Source organism: Danio rerio, chromosome 15 (assembly GCF_049306965.1).
Source record: "Danio rerio strain Tuebingen ecotype United States chromosome 15, GRCz12tu, whole genome shotgun sequence".
NCBI lineage: Eukaryota > Metazoa > Chordata > Actinopteri > Cypriniformes > Danionidae > Danio > Danio rerio.
Window position 1 is genome coordinate 21,911,466 of NC_133190.1, and position 21,179 is coordinate 21,932,644.

The 21,179-nt window shown below is 37.8% G+C and overlaps 1 protein-coding gene across 3 annotated transcripts in view; it reads left to right on the plus strand.

Moving 5' to 3' along the window:
• zgc:77784 overlaps nucleotides 1-21,179 on the plus strand; it is a 156,429-nt gene that overhangs the window by 11,816 nt on the left and 123,434 nt on the right. The window contains 1 exon segment of one of the 3 annotated variants that reach the window (NM_001431128.1): nucleotides 12,028-12,528. The exons of the other annotated variants lie outside the window; for them this stretch is intronic. Within the exon segment in view, the coding sequence (NP_001418057.1) occupies nucleotides 12,468-12,528 (61 nt within the window). The 5' untranslated portion in view covers nucleotides 12,028-12,467. 3 annotated transcript variants of the gene reach the window in all.

The window sequence follows — 21,179 nt, forward strand, 5'->3', positions numbered from 1 at the left end:
TGAGAAATAGAGGCGATAGCGGTATACTTTACGAAACGTTTACTAAGAAAACACTTTGCATTATCAGGCAACAATTCATGCTTATTAAAAGTTGTGTTTTTTTGGTTGAAAGCAGTGTCATGTAATTGGCCCATTAATAACTCATTTGGACAATTTTGTCTGTTAAATACAGTACATTATAATCATACATTTAGATGCATCCCAGATTGATTCCTTCATCCATTTTCTTATCGCCTTAGTCCTTTTATTAATCTGGGGTCGCCACAGCGTAATGAACCACCAACTTATCCAGCATATGTTTTACACTGCGAATGCCCTTTCAGCTGCAACCCAAAACTGGGAAACATCCATACACACTCATTCACACTCATACACCTTGGACAATTTACCTTACCAAATTCACCTACAGCGCATGTCTGAGGACTTGTGGGGGAAACCGGAGCACCCGGAGGAAACCCATGCGAACACAAGGAGAACATGCTAAACCCCACACAGAAATGCCAACTGACCCAGCCAGGGCTTGAACCAGTAATCTTCTTGCTGTGAGGCAAGAGCGCTACCCACTGTGCCACCATGCTGCCCGCATCCCAGATTATACACTCTGTTTTCATAAGTAAAAATAGTGCAAGTAGTGTGCTTACTTTAAAACTTCCTAAATAAAAAGTGGGTATTGACATACCCGGATGACACTCTAATTTAACTGGAAAAATAAAAGTTGAATGTTGGATAATCCTTGGTGTCACAAATTTAATTAGTAGGCTACTTCTAATTTTGGTTTGGTGTTTTGGCACTTTGATGTGTTTAACATGTTCCCTTCAACCATCGAGTGCCTTAATGTTTTCACTTCTAACTTAGTTAAAGTTAATACATTATATGGTTGAATTAGTGAATAAGTACAGGCTGTTGAATGCTTAATACTGATTGGTTGCTGAACAATCTAAGTAGTGAAATCATTTTCATAAAAATGCACAGATAGTTCCAGGCAGGTCTTTATTATCACTATGCCTACAAAAGCCTATGGCTCAGTGGTTAGCACTGTCGCCTCACAGGAAGAAGGTCTCTGGTTCAAGCTCCAGCTGGGTCAGTTTGCATGTTCGTGTTAGCGTGGGTTTCCTCAAGGTGCTCCTGTTTCCTCCAAATTACAAAGACATGCTGTACAAGTTAATTGAAAAAGCTAAATTGGCCATAGTGAGGGTGGGTGCATGCGAGAGTGTATGGATGTTTCCCATTGATGGGTTGCGGCTGGAAGGGCATCTGCTGCGTAAAACATATGCTAGAGATAAGTTGCTGTTTCATTCTGCTGTGGTGATCCTGATTTATAAAAGTACTAAGCTGAAAACAAAATGAATGAATGAATAAATCGGCTGTAGTGTATGTGTGTGAATGATTATATAGGTGTTTCCCAGTGCTGGGTTGCAGCTGGAAGGGCATCCGCTGTGTAAAGCATATGCTGGATAAGTTGGTGGTTCATTTCGCCATGACCTCAGATTAAAAAAGGGACTAAGCTGGAAAAAAAAAATGAATGAATGTGCTTGGGTATGAACAATGTGCTTATGTGTCGTAACCATAATTTATGCATAATAATTAACTCTGGTCCAGAGAATTATTCCTTACAGAATGTATAATGTGTCATTTGGGACACAACTAAGATCTTGCTCATATAGTTCAGTATTTGTAAAAAATGTAATCTGAGAAATGACTTTTATTCACCTGAGTGCTAAAACAGGTGCAGCCTCAAGGGGCTTCTCAGCTGTTGCCATGACAACCGTAGAGGAGTGGCCCCTCGGGGATTAGAGAGTCAAATACCTTTGGTACATTCGCAGAGTGTAAAACCCTGGGGCAATGGAGATATGACTTTACCCTCCATCTTCATCCCACACTGAGCCTTTGTCTGGTGCTTATTTATAATATCCTGAAGTCTGGAGAGTTGATAAATGTCATTGCTGTTTGATGTTGAATTATAAATAATGAGTTCCAGAGCAAAGCTCCTTCATCCAGTTCATAATCATTTGAAAGGCAGAAAGTTTTGCTTTCACCACTGTGCTGTTGCTTCAGTCCATGATAATGTGGACTCTCTACTTTGGATAATTATTTGCTATATGGTTAGGAATTTAGTAAAATAATATGTTTCAATATATTATTAATATAAAGTAAGTCTGAAGCTATAGCATTTATAAAGCATACAGTGCTCAGCATGTATAAGTACAGTACACCCCTCACAAATTTATCTTTTAGATTCATATTTTAAATATTAAGCTATACAATATTATATTTGTGCATATACATTAGATAAGTCAGTACTGAAGGCCAGTCTGGAGCTTATCTAACAAAATAACTTAAGATAACAGTCCAAAAACTAGAACACCCAAATAGATATGTTAGAGAAAAATATTAAATACAAATAAATCAAAAATTAAGAGAAGCAAAAAAATGGAAAAGTTTAGTTGAAATTTTGTAGGTTGTAATTTTTATTGTAATTGCAATATTTTGCTTAAATGTAATTGTTTTATCTTTCAATTTCTAAATATGTTTGGTGACTAAAATATTATTTGAATAAATAAATCTGTTTAATCAATCTGTTTTGTTTAAATGCACCAAACTACATTGTCTATATTCACTGAGAAATGGATAAAAATCTTTATTTTAATGGGGTGTATTCAATCATGCTGAGCACTGTAGGTACAGTAAAAAGTACACAGATTTGGAAGTGTGCATAAGATAACCAAAACCTTAATCTCTGAGAGTAAAGGAGAGTACTGTATTTGTAAGTGAACTGACACAATACGTCTGGTATATACTGTATAGTGTATATTCACATAACAATGACAACCTGGCAGATGTAGTTTGGAGCTTAGGCGAACTACACTACACTAAACTGCATTGTAGTCTGTTGAATAGTTTGGAAACTTTAAAGGAAAATACAGTATATACACCAGTAGCCCAAATAAAATGCAAAAATGAAAATGTAAATCAAATCCTTTGCCGTATGATAAAGTATACGTTTTGACTTCAAACTCGAAAATAAAATAAAGAAAAAGCAAAATAAGGTCAAAAATCTTGGTGTGATTCTAGAGTCAGATCTGAGTTTCCACATGCATGTCAAAGCAGTAACTAAATCAGCACACTATCATCCCCAAAACACTGCAAGAATTAAAGCTCTTACACACCGGGACGCTTTTTCCGTTTATCGCCAGCGTTTTACGAGAAGTGTTTACGTATCCAAGCGATTTTCACTGGCATCAAGCAGAAGAGTATGCAAAATCACTCCTTGATGTTAGATGGCGCTACACAACTCTAAGCATCTAACACCCACTTGTAAAACAGAAGAAGAGGAAGAGAGGAAGTTCACATGCTTGTTATTAAAGTTACTGGTGACTCGAACAAGGATGGATGGTTCAAGCAGCAGTTCCAGCTCTAGCGATGAAGAAATGATTGTTCAGTGCAATAAGCAGCTCCACGTTCATATGGCCTCTGGCAATGACTGTAAAAAATATGGACGACGCGACAGCCCCTTTTCCATTGAACGCCTTGAGGGCAAAACGCCTGCTTGACGGGCACAAACTGTCGCAAAAGACTGCTGAAATTGGAGCCTTGACATGCGCAGAAGGACTGTCTGATGGAGCCAGAGGAGGAGCCGCGAAAATGAGCGGAGTCGAGCTTCCAACCAAACGCTTTATGTAAAATCAACCACGCCCCCCGAACTTCTCAGCATGCGTTTGCTGTCATATCAACACAAATGGATGTAATAACGTTAACAAATATGAGGGTTTTATATATTTAATCGCGCAAGCTCCGGGCCGCAGCGCATAACCTACTCGAGGCGTCGCGGGCTGATTCCGGCTCGCATGCAGCAGCGCCGGCTGGAACTGGCTCGAGTGTATTTTGCTATCTGGGTGGTTAGGCGTGTATCAGCAAACTGATAACGCCCGAAAAAACCCCTGACCTTAGCGAATAAACAGTGTTCCACCAGGATCATGTATGTCAGAAACTGTAGTTTACTGCTGAACTCATTTTGTCATGGTAAAATAACACAGAAATCGAAAAATAACACTTCAGTCTTCTGCCGAAGCTCAGACGCGCTGCTTTGAGAAACTGTCAATCACAACTGTCAATCACGATGACACGCCCAGCATTAAATTACTGCTAAAAACAAACTGTTTACAAAATTGAAGATCTACACCTATTTCAGCACAATAACCAGTGCCTTAATCGACCAGAACCATCTTTCGGAACATTTTATTGCAAGTGTAATACATTTTTTTTATTTGGGCTCAAGTCTCCTTCATTAACACGGAGGAGGCGGGCTTTATGACTTGTACTGCAGCCAGCCCTCAGGGGGCGATCTAACGGCCGAGACCTTCACTCAAACGCAGGCTTGCGGCACACTTGGCCTCTGGGCATCTTTTTCAATGTGCGCTTGCATTGACAGTTTTGTGCTGGAGCGCCTCCAAGTGCTGTTTACTGTAACTTCAGCAGCTCTGTGCACGTGAAGAAAAAGGCCAATCTGATTGGTGGAGAATGTTTTGAAGCGGCGCGTCAAAACAAAAAAACGAGCATGAGGCGTTTTTTTTTTTTTAAATGACGCTTATGCATCTGGGGTTTTGCACGTTGGTCTGCACGATCACATAGGCGCCCTTTATTTAGTTACGAGGAGTTAAACGTTGAAGGAAAACGCAAGCAAAAAAATGTCTCGGTGTGCACGGGCCTTAAAAGGAAACTTGTCCATGCATTTATGACCAACAGAGTGGATTACTGTAATGGACTCCTCACAGGCTTTACCAAAAAGAAAGTCAGACAGTTGCAGTTCATCCAGAATGCTACTGGATTCTGCCAGGATTCTGACCAGAACCAGAAAATCTGAGCACATCACACATGTCCTCAGGCTCCCAGTTACATTCAGAACAGATTTTAAAGTATTTAGGCTTGTCTACAATTCACTAAATGGCATAGGACCTCCATACATAACAGATATGCTTACTGAATACAAACCTAACAGATCACTCAGATCATTAAGATCAAGCAAATTAATTTCAAGAGTCAAAGCAGGGTGAATCCACCTTCAGCCACCATTAGCCCTACTGCTGGAATCAACTTTCAGAAATGATTAGATGCGCTCCAACATTAGGCACATTCAAATCAAGACTGAAAACACATTTGTTTAGCTATGCCTTTACTAAATGAGCACTGTGCTATGTCTGACAGATCACACTATTATATCTTTCTTTTCCTTTTCCTTCTTTTATAACCTGTTTTAGCACATTGTAATCTGTTTTAAACATTTTTAATTATTTTAATTTTATTTTCTTGCTTCTTTTATTCTTGTTTATGTAAAGCACTTTGAATTATTATTGTGTATGAAAAGTGCTATATAAATAAACTTGCCTTGCCTAATAGCATGCTTACAAATCAAACTGTACTTTGAAGACTCAAAAACGTGAAATTTGTTAACATTTAAACTCATTCTATTGCCATTTTTTAAATGAGACCCTGATTTTAGTTCTTCTCATCACTTAACTGTGAGTACTGATATCTCCAGCAGGTGGCAGTAAATATATATTTATTTGAAGCACAATTATCAACCCCTCCAGCGGTAACTATCAGTTTCCCAGACCATTTTCATCATAATCCTGCACAAATCCCTCAATAGTTTGTACTTCTCTGAAATCACTTCCCCTAAGTGAATTAAATAACCAAAAGTGCATGTACCACAATAGTCCTGCTATTCCCAGCTGAGGTCACAGTTGTGTCTATTAGAGGTCAAACTGTGAGGTTTTATTGATGTTGCCAGGCAGGTGTACACCCTGCTCTTTTATTCCAAATGACCTCCCCAAAACACCCCTCACAACCATGCTCACCCTAACCTATACATTTATCACCCTGCGTGTTTATGCTCAGATCAACGCCCTCACTTCTGTCATGCTCTTATGTAGGCTATTGTGTCCTCACAGTACGCGTGTCTACTTGAACACACGTCCTGGGAGCAGCAGGCCCTTTGTTCTGAGAAGCTCGCCCCTGCCCCGGAGTGACCCGCAGTCTGTGCCTCCGTCCCCCACCTCTCCCACCCCTTTCCTGAATCCGGGAGAAATACAGAGCCAGGGCCATATGGCACTGCCACACCACTGACAGGAACTGTAGACAGCAGAAACAGAAACATGGGCTATAGGCCAGCTTAGGCCATCAAGAACCCAAATACGTGTTTGTGGTTCGCAGCGGTTAGGTTATTTATAGCGCTGTGCGTTGTTGATTCTTCAGCGTGTGTTTACATGGAATCGTACCTGCAGGTGCTTGGCCTAATCAAGAGTACTCAAATGTTTTTGCGTCAAGAGTTCTCTTCAAACGTCAACCGTCGTTTCTGTAAAAGAGCACGGATGAGTCAATGTTTACCATCACGTGCCGCTTCAGTTAAAGAACAGGAAGGCAGTCACAGGAGGAGGCAGACGCTAACCTGCCTCACCTTTGCACTTCGCTTGTTCTGCTCTTTCCATTTGCTCGTGTAGTGCGTCATGTGTGGCGAGAATTTAAAGAGTATTTACAACGGAAGAAAACCGGCGATGCGCTGTCATGCTCTTGCCGAGGAAAATGCATTCTAGAGGCCCTGTTTAAACCTGATGTTAAGAAGCAATTTCATCCATCAGATTACAAGTGGATGATGCTACAGTACATATGAAACATTTTGAGTTAGTCCACTTTTGACCACTTTCAGGGGTAGTTGGAAACGCATTCGTTCAGATTGCTCTGCTCTCTCATGTGGTTGAATGCATTCAAACAGCCACAAAAGACCACTTACTCTCCTTCTACTGATTGTTATGGGATGTGCTGTGAGAAAGCGCACCAAAACAAGGAATTTATTTGCTACATTGCTGCAAAGCACACAGATCGCAGTGGGGATCAAAATTAGTGAACAATTTATGAACACTTGGTCTTTTGCATGAATATTATAAGCTTAATTGTTCAGAATTAATTGTTCAGAACAGTTTTGGCTATAGTAGAACAACAAATTAATTAAAAGGATAGTTCACCCAAAAGTGAAAATTATGTTACTAATTATAGACCCTTGTGTTGTTCCAAATGACCTTCATCCATCTTCAGAACACAAATGAAGATATTTTAGGTGAAATCTGAGAGCTTCTCATTTTCCATTGACTGTAGGGTTTCAGCAAGTCCAGAAAGGCACCAAAAACATCCTAAAAACAGACCTTCAGTGGATCCATCGTAATATTAACAAGCTACAATCTTTGTGAATAAAACAAAAATTACGACTTTATTAAATATAATTTTGTACTCAGTGTCAGTATTGTATGCGTTGATGAGAGTGCTGTGTATTGATGTATACACAATGTAATACACAATTTAATAAGTAATATGATTAATTTTCTTTTTTTTTTTTGGTTTGGAGTTGTATCCCTTTTAAAGTCATGCTCTATTACACCTAGTAGGATAACTACAAATAGTCAAATTACAAATAATAAAATTACAAATAATATAATTTTGATTTCCACTGTACGATAAAATTGTAGCAAGCCCTGCACTCTTGCTTTTTTGCACACTCATAATTACGAATATAATGTAGAAACTGATAAAGTCAGAGCAAACCCAGCAGGCACAGAACATTAGCACGATGTCAGATTGACGTTGTATCCCAATGTCGTGGGTTGTTGCATTTTGTTTGGAAAGAAAAAATTGGGTAAACAATGTCCAACGTCAGACAGACATTGCATTTTGGTTAGTTTTCAACGCAACCTAAAAGCAACAAAATATCAACATCCAATGATGTTACAGCTTGACGCTGTGTGGATGTTACCAATATGACATCTATTAGACGTTGCCATTTCGGACAAATAAATGTTAGTATTTGACGTCAACATGATATGAAGTTTATTTTAAACTAATTTTGAGAGAATCACTTATGATTGACTACGGCTGGTTCCCCATTAGCAAAGCATTATTCACCAATCAGACGATTCTTAACTCACTATAAATGACCAGAGTTTCCAGCCTGATCTTTTGGTTTGAAAATGTACGATTTTAAAAAGGATGCTTGGCACCCAATCCCGCCCCAAAACCCAATTAGATCGTACAAATTCATATAAATTAGCCACTAAATCAAAAAATTATGAATTGCCGTGCAACTGTGTTGGAGTTTCTTACCTCAGTTATCTTTGTCATGAAGAATCCCCCCTTCCACCCCTACTCCTCCTCCCTTTTTCTTGATAGGGTGGCATGGCGGCCAATGGTTAGCACTGTTGCCACACAGCAAGAATATCACTAGTTCAAGTCCTTGCTTGGCCAATAGACGTTTCTGTGCAGTTTACATATTCTCCCTCTGCTCGCCTGGGTTCCCCTGCATTCTCCGATTTCCTTCCACAGTCCAAAGACAAGCGACATAGGTGAATTGACCAAACCAAATTGGTACCATTGATGAGCTCTTAATCAGCAGTAATTTCTCCAGACCTACCTGAGCTCAAATTCACCTCTCACCCTGCAGACGAGGATCTTATAAGCTCAAAGCTGTCTCCCGGTACAGCATGCTAAACGCTTTATATTCAATCATCAGCTACCTGTGAACTCTTAAAGTTGGTTTAAGATATTGGCTTGGCGTTGGATTTTAGTTAATTTCCAAACTTAAAATCAGCAAAATATCAACATCATGTGACTTCATTATTGGACTTCAAAATAGCATTGTCCTGGTGGCCTAAATCTAACTAAATCTGCTGGGAATGTTCCTGACAAAATATGAACACAAAAACCTCAAGCCTAAGGACTAACATCTATTTTCAAAGGATCCACAATGAAGGAAAATCTAAAATTGTAGTTTAAAATCAGTAAAAACCTTGAGAAGATGAAAATGTAGTAATATAGGACATATTTGTTCGGCTGTCAAGTTTGTTTGAAATGTGCCACAAAGTGTTCGGAGACCATAGTTTATGTGGCAGAAAGAAATTATGACTCATTCTGTTTTTGATTACAGGATAGCAGGGCGATAATTTGTTTGTGGCGGCACTGGTCTGAATATGTCTAAACACATAATTGTGTGTCATCTGCAAGACAATCATTGCTGACATCCTCCTTTTACACGTAGGTGCATATTGGTGACAAGTGTATCGCTGAAATTGCCAGAGAAAAGGCTGAAAGTAAACGAGCACTTCTGCGTCTCAATCTGAGAGAGTTATTATATTAATTAACTGTTTTATTTATGGATCGGGAAAAAACATTACTGTTAGAATACTGACAGGGCTGTCAATTTTGACAAGAGCAAAGAAAGCATAAATCTGTGGATGCCAAATTCATGCTTTCAAAATACTTGTTATTGATGCAGTGAGATCTTGATGAAGGTTTTCATTCGGATCTTTCAGACATTGTTTGCTATTACTCGGAGCAATTTCTCAACCGAGGTGAGGAGAATTTCAATTTGTTGCACAGTTGGTTTCCTTAGAGCTCGCAACTGTTGTCTGTCCTCTGATTCCCGGCCCATTTTGGGCTTCAAAGAGAGACAAATGTTGGCTTCTCACTTCAATAATGGTGGTCTTTCACAACAGACACAAAGTCAATGCGGTAAAGAAAAACGGCACATGGCTTAAGGAAAGCCCTGGAGAACAGCACTAGTAAATCTCAAGAAGGCCGATCAATGAGGGGTCTGATTGCATTGGAAATAATGTCCGCTTAATGGTTTGCTGTAAAATATAGCCGCATATCTATTCATCAGAAGTGCGTCACTGAAAAGACATGGCCAGACAGTTTAAACAAAGATCATTTCTGCTTCTGAATACACTGACATTTGTTGAAATCCCTGCTGACAGGAAGGGAAACAAACAAACGTCCACAGGCTACAATTTAAGCGAATAGCCCTCAAACATAAACGGCTAGCTTTTTGATTATATAGTAGGTCAGCCTGACATAAAATGACAAAATGCTATTGTTAATATTATTGTTTGGAATTTGTCAACCTTCGACCAATATTGATAAAAATCAGGATTTATGTAGGATTTAATGTGAAATATTTTCTGTAATATAGAATATCTATAACATTTATTGAGTACGTTTACATGGAGACCATCAATCTGATTTTAATAGGATTTAGACAATATTCTGATTAAGAGTCTACCATGTAAACAATGATTTTTGATTAATTTAATATGATTAAGATCATAATCGAACCAAACAGATTGGATCAAGACATGTGGAGTATGTCGATTTTAGTCGTATTATTGAAGTGCAGTACAGTCATGTAAACACCGCAATCAAACCATTACCAACATGCATTTTGTGAAAGGATATTCCAAAACACACACACACACACACACACACACACACACACACACACACACACACGGATCATGAAAGGAACATTCAAAAAGCACACCTTCAGATTAAGGCAAACAATTAAATTACTCATGTCCATTTAAATGTAGTCACTGAAATTAATGGTATAATGTTTTATACCTTAATATAAGAAAAGAAATATGTACTGTACATACATATTAACCACAAACACATTTAAAAAGATTGTTTTTGCTGCTAGTTTGTACTATTTATTTAAAATAAGCTTAATAAACACAATTCTCGAGGTTGGTTTGGAGCAACTTAATTGTTTTATGTTCATTCATTCATTTTCTTTTCGGCTTAGTCCCTATATTATTCTGGGGTTACCACAGCGGAATGAAAAGTCAACTTATCCAGCATATTTTTTTCGTAGTGGATACCTATCCTGCTGCAACCTATCATTGGGAAACATCCATCCACACTCATTCACATACACTGCGGACAATTTAGCTTACCCAATTCACCTGTACCGCATATCTTTAGACTTGCGGGAAACCGGAGCACCCGGAGGAAACCCATGCAAACAATGGGAGAACATGCAAACTCCACACAGAAACGCCAATTGGCCCAGCCGATGCTCGAACCAGTGACCTTCTTGCTATTAGGTGAACGTGCTACAGTGTATATATATATATATATATATATATATATATATATATACACACACACACACACACACACACACACACACACACACACACACAGTATAAAGTTATGTTAACTCAAACTGTTTGAGCAAACTGATTGCGGCAAACCATTTAAGTTTTAAAACAAAATGGTTTGAGTGCTGTATTTATTGTGCCACATACAAATATATTGTTTGTGTTGCTATCATTAAACTTGTAAAGCATTAGTAACTTAAACAGCTAAGGTATCAAATCACTATTAGTTCAATTAACTTAAACTTGTCAATTAGCCTAACTTAAATGAAGTCCAAGAACTATATAGCAACTCAAATGGTTTGGTATTCCTTGTAGCATTGGTGTTAACACACACAAAAAATAATTAATTCATTCATAACTCATTTGATAAGAGCTGTAATTGATATAATAGGTTTATGAGTTACCATAACTCTTTTGCATTGAGTCAAAGTAACTTTTTTTTAATTCTAAGTTAACTTGATATACTCAGCCTCATAGGTCCAAACATTGTTACATTTCTTTATGCTGGTCAACACTAAAGAATGTATTTTAAAGAAAGTTAAAAACCCATAGATTTCAGAAATGCAAATACTGTGTAAGTCAATGGTTACAGGTTTTACAACATTCTTAAAAATATCTTCTTTTGTTTTCAACAGATTTGGAACAAGTATAGGGTGAGCAACTGATGAAATAGTTTTCAGTTTTATGTGAAATATGCTTTTAATAATAATATGTGACTACATATAGCATATTTCGAAATATTTTATAATATCTTGATATACTATAAAACTAGCCATATATAGTCATACAAACAATTTTTAAGCATTATTAATAAAAAAAAATACAATATCATTGATTAATTTAACTGTGTCTGCTATATTTGTATTTCTACCTTTGTTATTATAAAACAAAATTAACCTATGAATTTAAGTAAAAACATATAAAATACATTTATATAGAAATAAAGATTTCCCCTATGGCGAAAACCCAGTTTACGTTCAATAGCAGCGACAGTCAGCGACAGCGATGCAAACTGTCGCTTTAAGATTTGTTTGTGAGGCGCGCTCTGGTCTCGCGGACACACTATACTGACGCTCCGCTCCACGCGCTTCATTCCGCAGAGCGCGGACACACTCCAGCGTCTCATTCAAGCGCCTCACACTGAACTGAATGGACGAACAGCTCGTGAACTCACTGTACGACATTCAGCGCTTCAGAGGACGGACAATACGGTCAGATGAGTGACGGAGGGAGTGAACAAACTAGTGAGAGCTCGGAGTCCTGCAGCTCCGCGCGCCTCTCAGCAGACATCACTCACACTTTATCGTAATGCGCGGCTGTGGATTTCTCCAAGAGAGCGGCTGAAGTGCTTTTCAGCTCTCATTTTTATTTCATGAGTTCAAATTGTTTCGCCTGACATGCTCCAATGAGAATATATTTTGGCTGAAACTATAATCTATTCTTATGCCGTAAAGAAGAGCGCAAGTCTTGTTGGAAGCCGGACAAATGGCTTCTGTTGTCATAGGAACCCTGTTATTGATGCTTTACAACATCTGCAGCTCTTCAGGTGAGTTCAAAGAATGACTTCAATATTGCACTTTGAAAGTAAGTTCAACATTTAAAGGGGTAGTTCACCTAAAAATAAAGTTCTGTCATCATGTTCTTATCCTCAATTTAATTAAAACATATTTTAGTTCCTTACTTTTGATAAACGCACAAACACAAAAAGATATTTTGAAAGACGCTGGTTGCTGATTGACCTCCAGCATTCTTCAAAGTATCTTCTTTTGTGTCCAACAGAAGAAAGAACATCAAAAAGGTTTAAAACCACATGAGGAAGAGTAATGAGGTCATTTTGTTTATTTTTTTTGTGGGGGTGAGCTAACCCTTGAAGTTATACACGTAATATCTGACTGCAACAGACTGCCTGATGGCTTTCACTTAGATAAGTAACTTAGTGGATGTGAATTATTTAATAGGCTACAGTAGATAAAACTATCTATTATTACAGCAGAAAATCATGCATGGTGAATTACATCAGATCGCATCTAGACAAAACATCAACACAAAAACATTTCTGGAATAGCTTTAAGTTCATTACTACTTTAAAATTTGGTATTTGCAACTATTTGATGATAAAAAAAACTCTTAAATTCAAATAAAAATGACAGAGGCCTCTGTGTCAAGTTAAATAAATGAAAACAGAGATGTTTTTGTAACGTAATTAAGTGAAGCATGAGACAAACTTTCTTTTGAAAGATTAAAAAGTCACTCTGGATACAGCAGAAGACAGCTGTGCTATAAAATATTCATGTTCAGGCACTCATCAAAGCATATTACAAGGAAGTCTATTGTGTTTGATTTCTTCATTTGTTCGCTAATGATACCAAACAAGTACAGGAGTGCAAATTCGCATTTCGTGCTGTGAATGAAAGGCATTTCTTCTAGAAATGCAGTTTCTTTTTCCCTTGGCTTATTTGATTGTTTTTCAACCCTACACACAGACTCTGAAATCAATAGTTTATTCGAAATCGAAAATTCTGTCATCATTTACTGTTAGAGTTACTTCTTTTAATCTTCCTTGAGTCTTCATTTGATGCAAAAGTTGATATTTTGAAAAAGATTAAAAACCGGTAACCATTGACATATATATATATATATATATACATATATATATATATATATATATATATATATATATATATATATATATATATATATATATATATATATATATATATATATATATATGTGTGTGTGTGTGTGTGTGTTTGTGTGTGTGTGTGTGTTATTTATTTTTTCTAAATATCTTTGTGTTAAACAGAAGAAAGAAACTTATAATTGTTTGGAACTATTTCAGGTTGAGTAACTGGTTAGTAATTTTTAATTTTACAGTGAACTTTCCATTTCAATCTGAATTTAAACGGATAGTTCACCTCACCAAAAAATTCTGCCGTCATTTACTCATTATTGACTAGTTTCAAACCAGTTTGAGGATCTTACTTGTGTTGCACAAAATAAGATATTTTGAAGAATTTGGGAAACCTGTAAACATTGATTTCCACAGTATTTGTTTTTCCAACTATGAAAGTCAATGGTTACAGGTTTTCAGCATTTTTCAAAATGTCTACCTTTGAGTAAACTGAGGGTGAGTAAATAGTGAGTAATTTTTATTTTTGCGTGAACACAGCATCAATGAAAACAAATTAAACAACATTTAACAATTCACATTTTACATTCACAAAATCTATTTGAGATCTAATTGTGAAAATATTCTTCACATTATCAAAAACAATGTCCTTGTACAACTCTTTGCTTATTTTAGAGTGTAAATATTTCTACAATAAGCGCTTCCATGATCATACACACCCTGCAGTATGTTTACTGTGTTTGATTGCGGTGAAATGACCTGTAAGAGACTGACCTAATGCGTTTGGCAGGTGCAAAGAGGGATGCCGCTGCTGTATCATCAGTCTGCAGGGCGGCATGATGTGTCCCCCTGCTGAGGCCAGCTTAATGGCCTTCTGCATTAAAGGAGACAGCGGCTGCTGTACACGGCGAGCTTTAGAAATAGACTTTATGAGTTATGCATCTGTCTTCCCATTGTGGGGGTGCCCAAGCTGAAAGGGTGCTTAAAATAGAACAACGCTTGTATTAATATGCAGCAGGTTTATCGATTCGACTGTCAGCTGTGAATATGAAAGGCATTATGTGCTGTACGCTTTGAGAAAGTTCGAGAGTTAAAACATACTGTATAATGTGAGAGATGATAGATAATGCCAGATAATAGCAGACTTTGTAGTGCCGTTGCTAAGAGACATCTGTACCACACAAGGATGGATTCACAAATTGTTTTCAAAGGTGCCCTTAGTATTAGTTTCACCAAACATGAAGTAGCTAAAAGATTAAACATTTTTTTTTTTTTTTTTTTTTAAGTAATCAAATGCATTGTTCATAATATGCAGTACTTGGATTAACCGCAGCTCTACAGATGATTGTTTTATGACACAATTGATCACATCAATTGATAGCATCACATCAGCTTAATTTCTCTTAAGACCAATGAGTTATTCAGCTTCATGTTTTTCATTTAGCAAATAAATGATTGAGGTTCCATTTCTGTAAGTGAATGTGCTTGTTCCTTAAATAGTAGACATGTGGGTGTGTTTGTGTTTGTATTTATTAGCGGAGAAAACGGCAGACTGCAAAATCTCCCACTGGTGTCATTAATGTAAAGTCTGCAGCTTAGAACAGACATAATGAATGTAAGATCCATCCGACCATCCATCTGTTTGTCGGTTCATCCATCCATCCATCCATCCATCCATCCATCCATCCATACAATACATCCATCTATTTATCTATTGGCATATCTATTGGTATAATTAATTAATCTTTTTACCCATCTATCCATTGGTCCATCCATTTATCCATCCATTCAACCATCTTATTCTTTTAAGCCCTCCATCCATCCATCCATCCATCCATCCATCTGTCCGATTAACTATCTTTTCATATGTTTGTCCAACTGTCTTTCCATCTATACGTTCATTATTTACCCATTCCTCCATCAATCCATCTTTACCTACACTGTAAAAAGTGAACACTTAAAGAAATAACTTCAACTTTGACAAACTTTATTTCTGACAGTTTTCAGTTATAGATTCATTTAGTTATTTTAGGTGCAACAAGTTTTAGTAATTTATTTAAGAAAACAAGAAAGGAACAGTACATACAGTACAAACATTCAATATAATATTTTAAATATAATAATTCATTCATTCATTCATTCATTTTCTTTTCGGCTTAGTCCCTATCTGGGGTCGCCACAGCGGAATGAACCGGCAACTTATCGAGCACATTTTTACGCAGCGGATGCCTTTCCAGCCGTAACCCATCTCTGGGAAACATCCACACACACTCATTCACACACACACTCATACACTATGGGCAATTTAGCCTACCCAATTCACCTGTACCGCATGTCTTTGAACTGTGGGGGAAACCGAAGCACCCGGAGAAAAACCCACACGAACGCAGGGAGAACATGCAAACTCCACACAGAAATGCCAGCCGAGGCTCGAACCAGCGATCCAGCGACCTTCTTGCTGTGAGGCGACAGAACTACCTATTGTGTCGCCCCGTAATATAATAATATTAGTAAAAATACCTTTATTACAGTACTAATAATTTCCTTCTTATGTTAATATAATAATACTTAAATGTTTTGTGGCAAGTACAAGTATTCCTCACTATTAATAGTGAACAATACTTATACCTGCCATAAAATAAATTACTAAAACTTGTTACACCTAAAATAACTAACTTAATTTATTACTGAAAACTGTTCTAAATTAATATTGTCAAACTTAATTCATTTAATTGGAACAAGTCAAAGTAATTTGTAATTTGATTAAGTTTTCACTTTTTACGGCCTATCTATCTATCTGTCTATATATCTATCTGTCTGTCTGTCTGTCTGTCTTTCTATTTGTCTGTCCATCCGTCCGTCTATCTATATTTACACATCTATCTGTCTGTCCATACAGTACATCCATCTATTTATCTGTGTAATTTACTCTCCATTCATATATTTATCCAACTGTCCTATCTATTCACCCCACCATCTATCCATTCATTTATTTACCCATTCTTCCATCAATCCATCTATCCTTCTATTCATCTATTAGTCTCTATCTGTTTATCCTTCCGTTCGTCCATCCATCTGTCCGCTCATCCATCCATCCATCTATCTATCCATCCATTCTATCCATCTGAACATTTTGTCAATCCATTCAGTACATCAATCTGTTCATATATTGGCTAATAATTTATTGTTCTTTTTATCCATTGGTTCATTCATCCATCCATCCATCCATCCATCTATTTATCTATTGATCTATTCATTAATTTATCATCTTTTTACCCATCTATCCATTCGTCTGTCCATCTATTCATCAAACCATCCATTTTCCTAACCCATTTGTCAGTCTGTCCATCCATCCATCCATCCATCCATCCATCCATCCATCCATCCATCCATCCATCCATCCATCCATCCATCCATCCATCCATCCATCCATCCATCCATCCATCCATCCATCCATCCATCCATCCATCCATCCATCCATCTATCTATCTATCTATCTATCTATCTATCTATCTATCTATCTATCTATCTATCTATCTATCTATCTATCTATCTATCTATCTATCTATCTATCTATCCATGAACTTAGAATTCATTTAATTTATTTGATAGGTCAATCCATCTATCCATCCTTTCATCTATTTATCTCTATTCATTCATTCATTCATTAATTCATTCATTCATTCATTCATTCATTCATTCATTCATTCATTCATTCATCTTTCCGTCCATCCATCTGTCCACCCATCCATCTATTCATCATCCGTTTACTTGTTCATCTATCCTTTATCCATTTACACTATCCTTTTGTCCATCCCTCCATCCATCCATCTAGTTGTCCATGCATGTACTCTGTGTTTTTATTTTTATTTTTTTCACAGACAGCTCCAGACTGCAAAACCTCTAGTAACTGTTATTAATGTAAGAGGTCTGAAGCTTAGACCTGACGTAACAAATGCTGTTCGGTTTGTGTTACTTCGCAGTTTCAGTCACGTTAGGGCAAATGGCCAACTACGAGAGGTTGAACGGGGTTGACAGAGATAATGGCTTTTCTGAAATGATGACAAATGGCCTGAGATGGATCACCCAGCGGAGATGTAAGCTGTCACAGTTAGCCGATAAGAACAGTTTTTGTGGTGCTGTGAAAAGCTCTGTGCCTGGCGTAATAATGTGCCTAGGATTCGTACCAGCACATTCTTTCATGAACTTCTGTTTGTTTTGTTCTTTGAACATTGTTCACTCGTATGCACCCATTAGTAATGTCCATTGCGAAAAGCATTAGATCATCACTGATCCCGGGGAGCCAGGTTGATGATCATGTTATTTGAATATGTTTGAAGCAAACAGCTTTGAAAATTCGTCTGGGCATGAGGTCCCCGGTCCCTGTTTTTCATAACATATTAGCATTAGTGATGGTACATTTAAGCCCTAAGGAAAAAGAGGGTGAAGCATGCATGTCTAATATTTGTAAATATTAATTACTGTAATGCGTTACATAACAACATAGCTTGTAGCAACTGGCTAAATATAACTTACGTCAACACTGTTCCAGAAAACATGCTAACCTAACATTGGTCTATCTATCCATCTATTTATCCATCCGTCCGTCCATCCATCCAACTAATAATCCAAAGGTCTATTTTCAAAGTTTGTATAAAACATATTGAACCAAAAAGGCTTTTGTTAATAAAAAATAATTTGATTAATATCTTACATTAAAAAATAAATTACTCATCTTGTGTTCAGTTTGGACTGGCTCACACAACTGTGCTCTTCAACAATTTCTGCACTGCTCTGTCATGAGCCGTTACTGTGACCCCTGTATTAGCTGATGCTGAATATTCATTTACCAGCATATTACATTTCTTTTCTCCCAGCTCAGTTCTACTCCGACATGTGGGCTGCCCAGCATTGAAAAAATGACGTTGCAATATTATTTTTTTCTGCTGCTGTATATACATTCACTGGCCACTTTATTAGGTACATATGTCCAACTGCTCATTAACATACATTTCTAATTAGCCAATCAAATGGCAGCAACTCAATGCATTTAAGCATGTAGACATGGTCACGATGATTTGCTGCAGTTCACACCAAGCATCAGAATGGGGAAGAAAGGTGATTTAAGTGACTTTGGATGTGGCATGGTGGTTGGTGCCAGATGATCTGAGTATTTCAGAAACTCAGTGAGCAGCAGTTCTGTGGGTACAAATGCCTTGTTCATGCCAGAGGTCAGAGGAGAATGGCCAGACTGGTTCCAGCTGATAGAAAGGCAACAGTAACTCAAATATCCACTCGTTACAACCGAAGTGGGCAGAAGAGCATCTTTGAAGGCAAAACACGATTAACCTTGAGGCAGATAGGCTACAGCAGCAGAAGACCATAATGGGTTCCACTCCTGTCAGCTAAGAACAGGAAACTGAGGCTACAATTTGCACAGGCTCACCAAAATTGGACAATAGAAGATTGGAAAAGCGTTGCCTGGTCTGATGAGTCTCGAATTCTGCTGCGACATTTGAATGGTAGGGTCAGAATTTGGCATCAACAACATAAAAACATGGATCCTGCCTTGTATCAATGGTTCAGGCTGGTGGTGGTGGTGTAATGGTGTGAGGGATATTTTCTTGGCACACTTTGGATTCATTTGTACCAATTGAACATTGTGTCAACACCACAGCTTACCTAAGTATTGTTGTTGAACAAGTCCATCCCTTTAAGACCACAGTGTACCCAACTTCTGATGGCTCCTTCCAGCAGGATAACACGTTATGTCATAATGCGCGAAACATCTCAGACTGGTTTCTTGAACATGAAACCACTGTACTCAAATGGCCTCCACGGTCACCAGTTCTCAATTCAATAGAGCACCTTTGGGATGTGGTGGAATAGAGCACCTTGGGATATGGACCCAAACCTCTGAGGAATATTTCCTGTACCTTGTTGAATCTATGCCACAAAGGATTAAGGCAGTTCTGAAGGGGGTCCAACCCGGTACTAGTAAGGTGTACCTAATAATGTGACTGTTGAACGTATATACAGTAGTGAAAATTATTTCACTAGATGACTTCATTATTTTATTATGACTTGATTGGGATGTTTTCTAGGGGAGTGTATCTTCATAAAACATAATGAGCATATGACTAGAATAGATAAATATAATAGAGCAAAGATAAAAATGAAATGAACAGTGCTTTATGGTTTTTCTGGAGTGGAGGCGGGAAGTCTACCAGTATTTTATTAAGAATCAAATATAAAATAAAATTGTACAGTCTTCATTGTGTTAATACAGATTAATCTCGAAATTGCAGATCTTGTAATGTAACTATTACATATTTGCACATTGCAATATTTAAGCTTAAGTGATAAAGTATATTGTGCAGTTCTGTGTCAGAGTAACCATGTTTTTACATTCAGGAATATGTTGTGAGGGCATGCACGTAATAAAACACATCCAGAAACCCAGTTTTCCCACCAGTCAGGGACTCACTGACAGAATCTGTGCAAATTAGCATCTCACTTCTATTTCTCCTGTGATTTTTGTGCGTAAATATTTAACACCGGTATGTGTGACTGTATGGCAGAACCTTCATCCAGTCCTTTTCTCAGTTGATTGCAATTATGTCGTGGGACTAATTTGGTTCACATATGTAACCTGCTTTCCCGTAAGATGTGAACCTATTAATGTAGCCTTATACCTCTCGTTCGCACTTTCCAAAAGAAGCTGTGACTGTGCATGCCGTGAAATCACTGATAGATAATTATCCTTTCAAATCTGCGCAGCTTTTCATGTGTGATGGGACTGAAAGCACAGGCTTTTCTCCTCTCCTTTCATTCTCTCACAAGGACCAATTAGCTTGCCATAACTTTAAAAACGATGATGCCTCTGAGTAGTGGGGAGTTGTAATCTTGACTGTTGTAAACGGTTGGAAACATGCTGTAATATGCAGTGGGAGCCTGATGAACTACTTAGGTGTTCATGACCAAGTTTTTATGAAAGTCATTAGTAACTACACTGGAATTAGTATTAAAAAGAAAACATCTTATCCCATCTAAGGCCTGTTGTCTTCCACTAGAGTGCTTTCAAACAAATTAAGCTTTTATCTGTCATTCCAGGGGTGCTATTATTCGATGCTAGCACACGCACACACACACATGTCAAGCATAGAAATTTTCTGTCCTTTTAGCATCAGTTAAAGCCCAACACATGGCCATTGCTGTGCCTTGTACTGTAAGTATTTCACCTCTTAAAAGCTCCAGCGGACAAAGAAGAAGCCCTCTCTGTTAGTTCTGTAGCTCTGGATGGAGCAGAATTCAGCACTAATGGGCAGTGAGGTTTGGAGCCGCATTCAACAGCCGTAGCCATGCTAGACTCAGCCTTCATGTCAGCTTCTTTTAACTCCGCGCTGATTTCGTCTGGCTTTCCGGGCTGAAAGCTTAATAGGTGCTGAGTCATCAGCCTTTGAGAGGTTCATCCCCAGCTCCGTTTCCCCGCTGGCCATTAGAAGGCATTCGCCCCTCGATCCTGCTTTTGACGGATGCCGCTAAACACTGTAGTTGTGTTGTTGAAT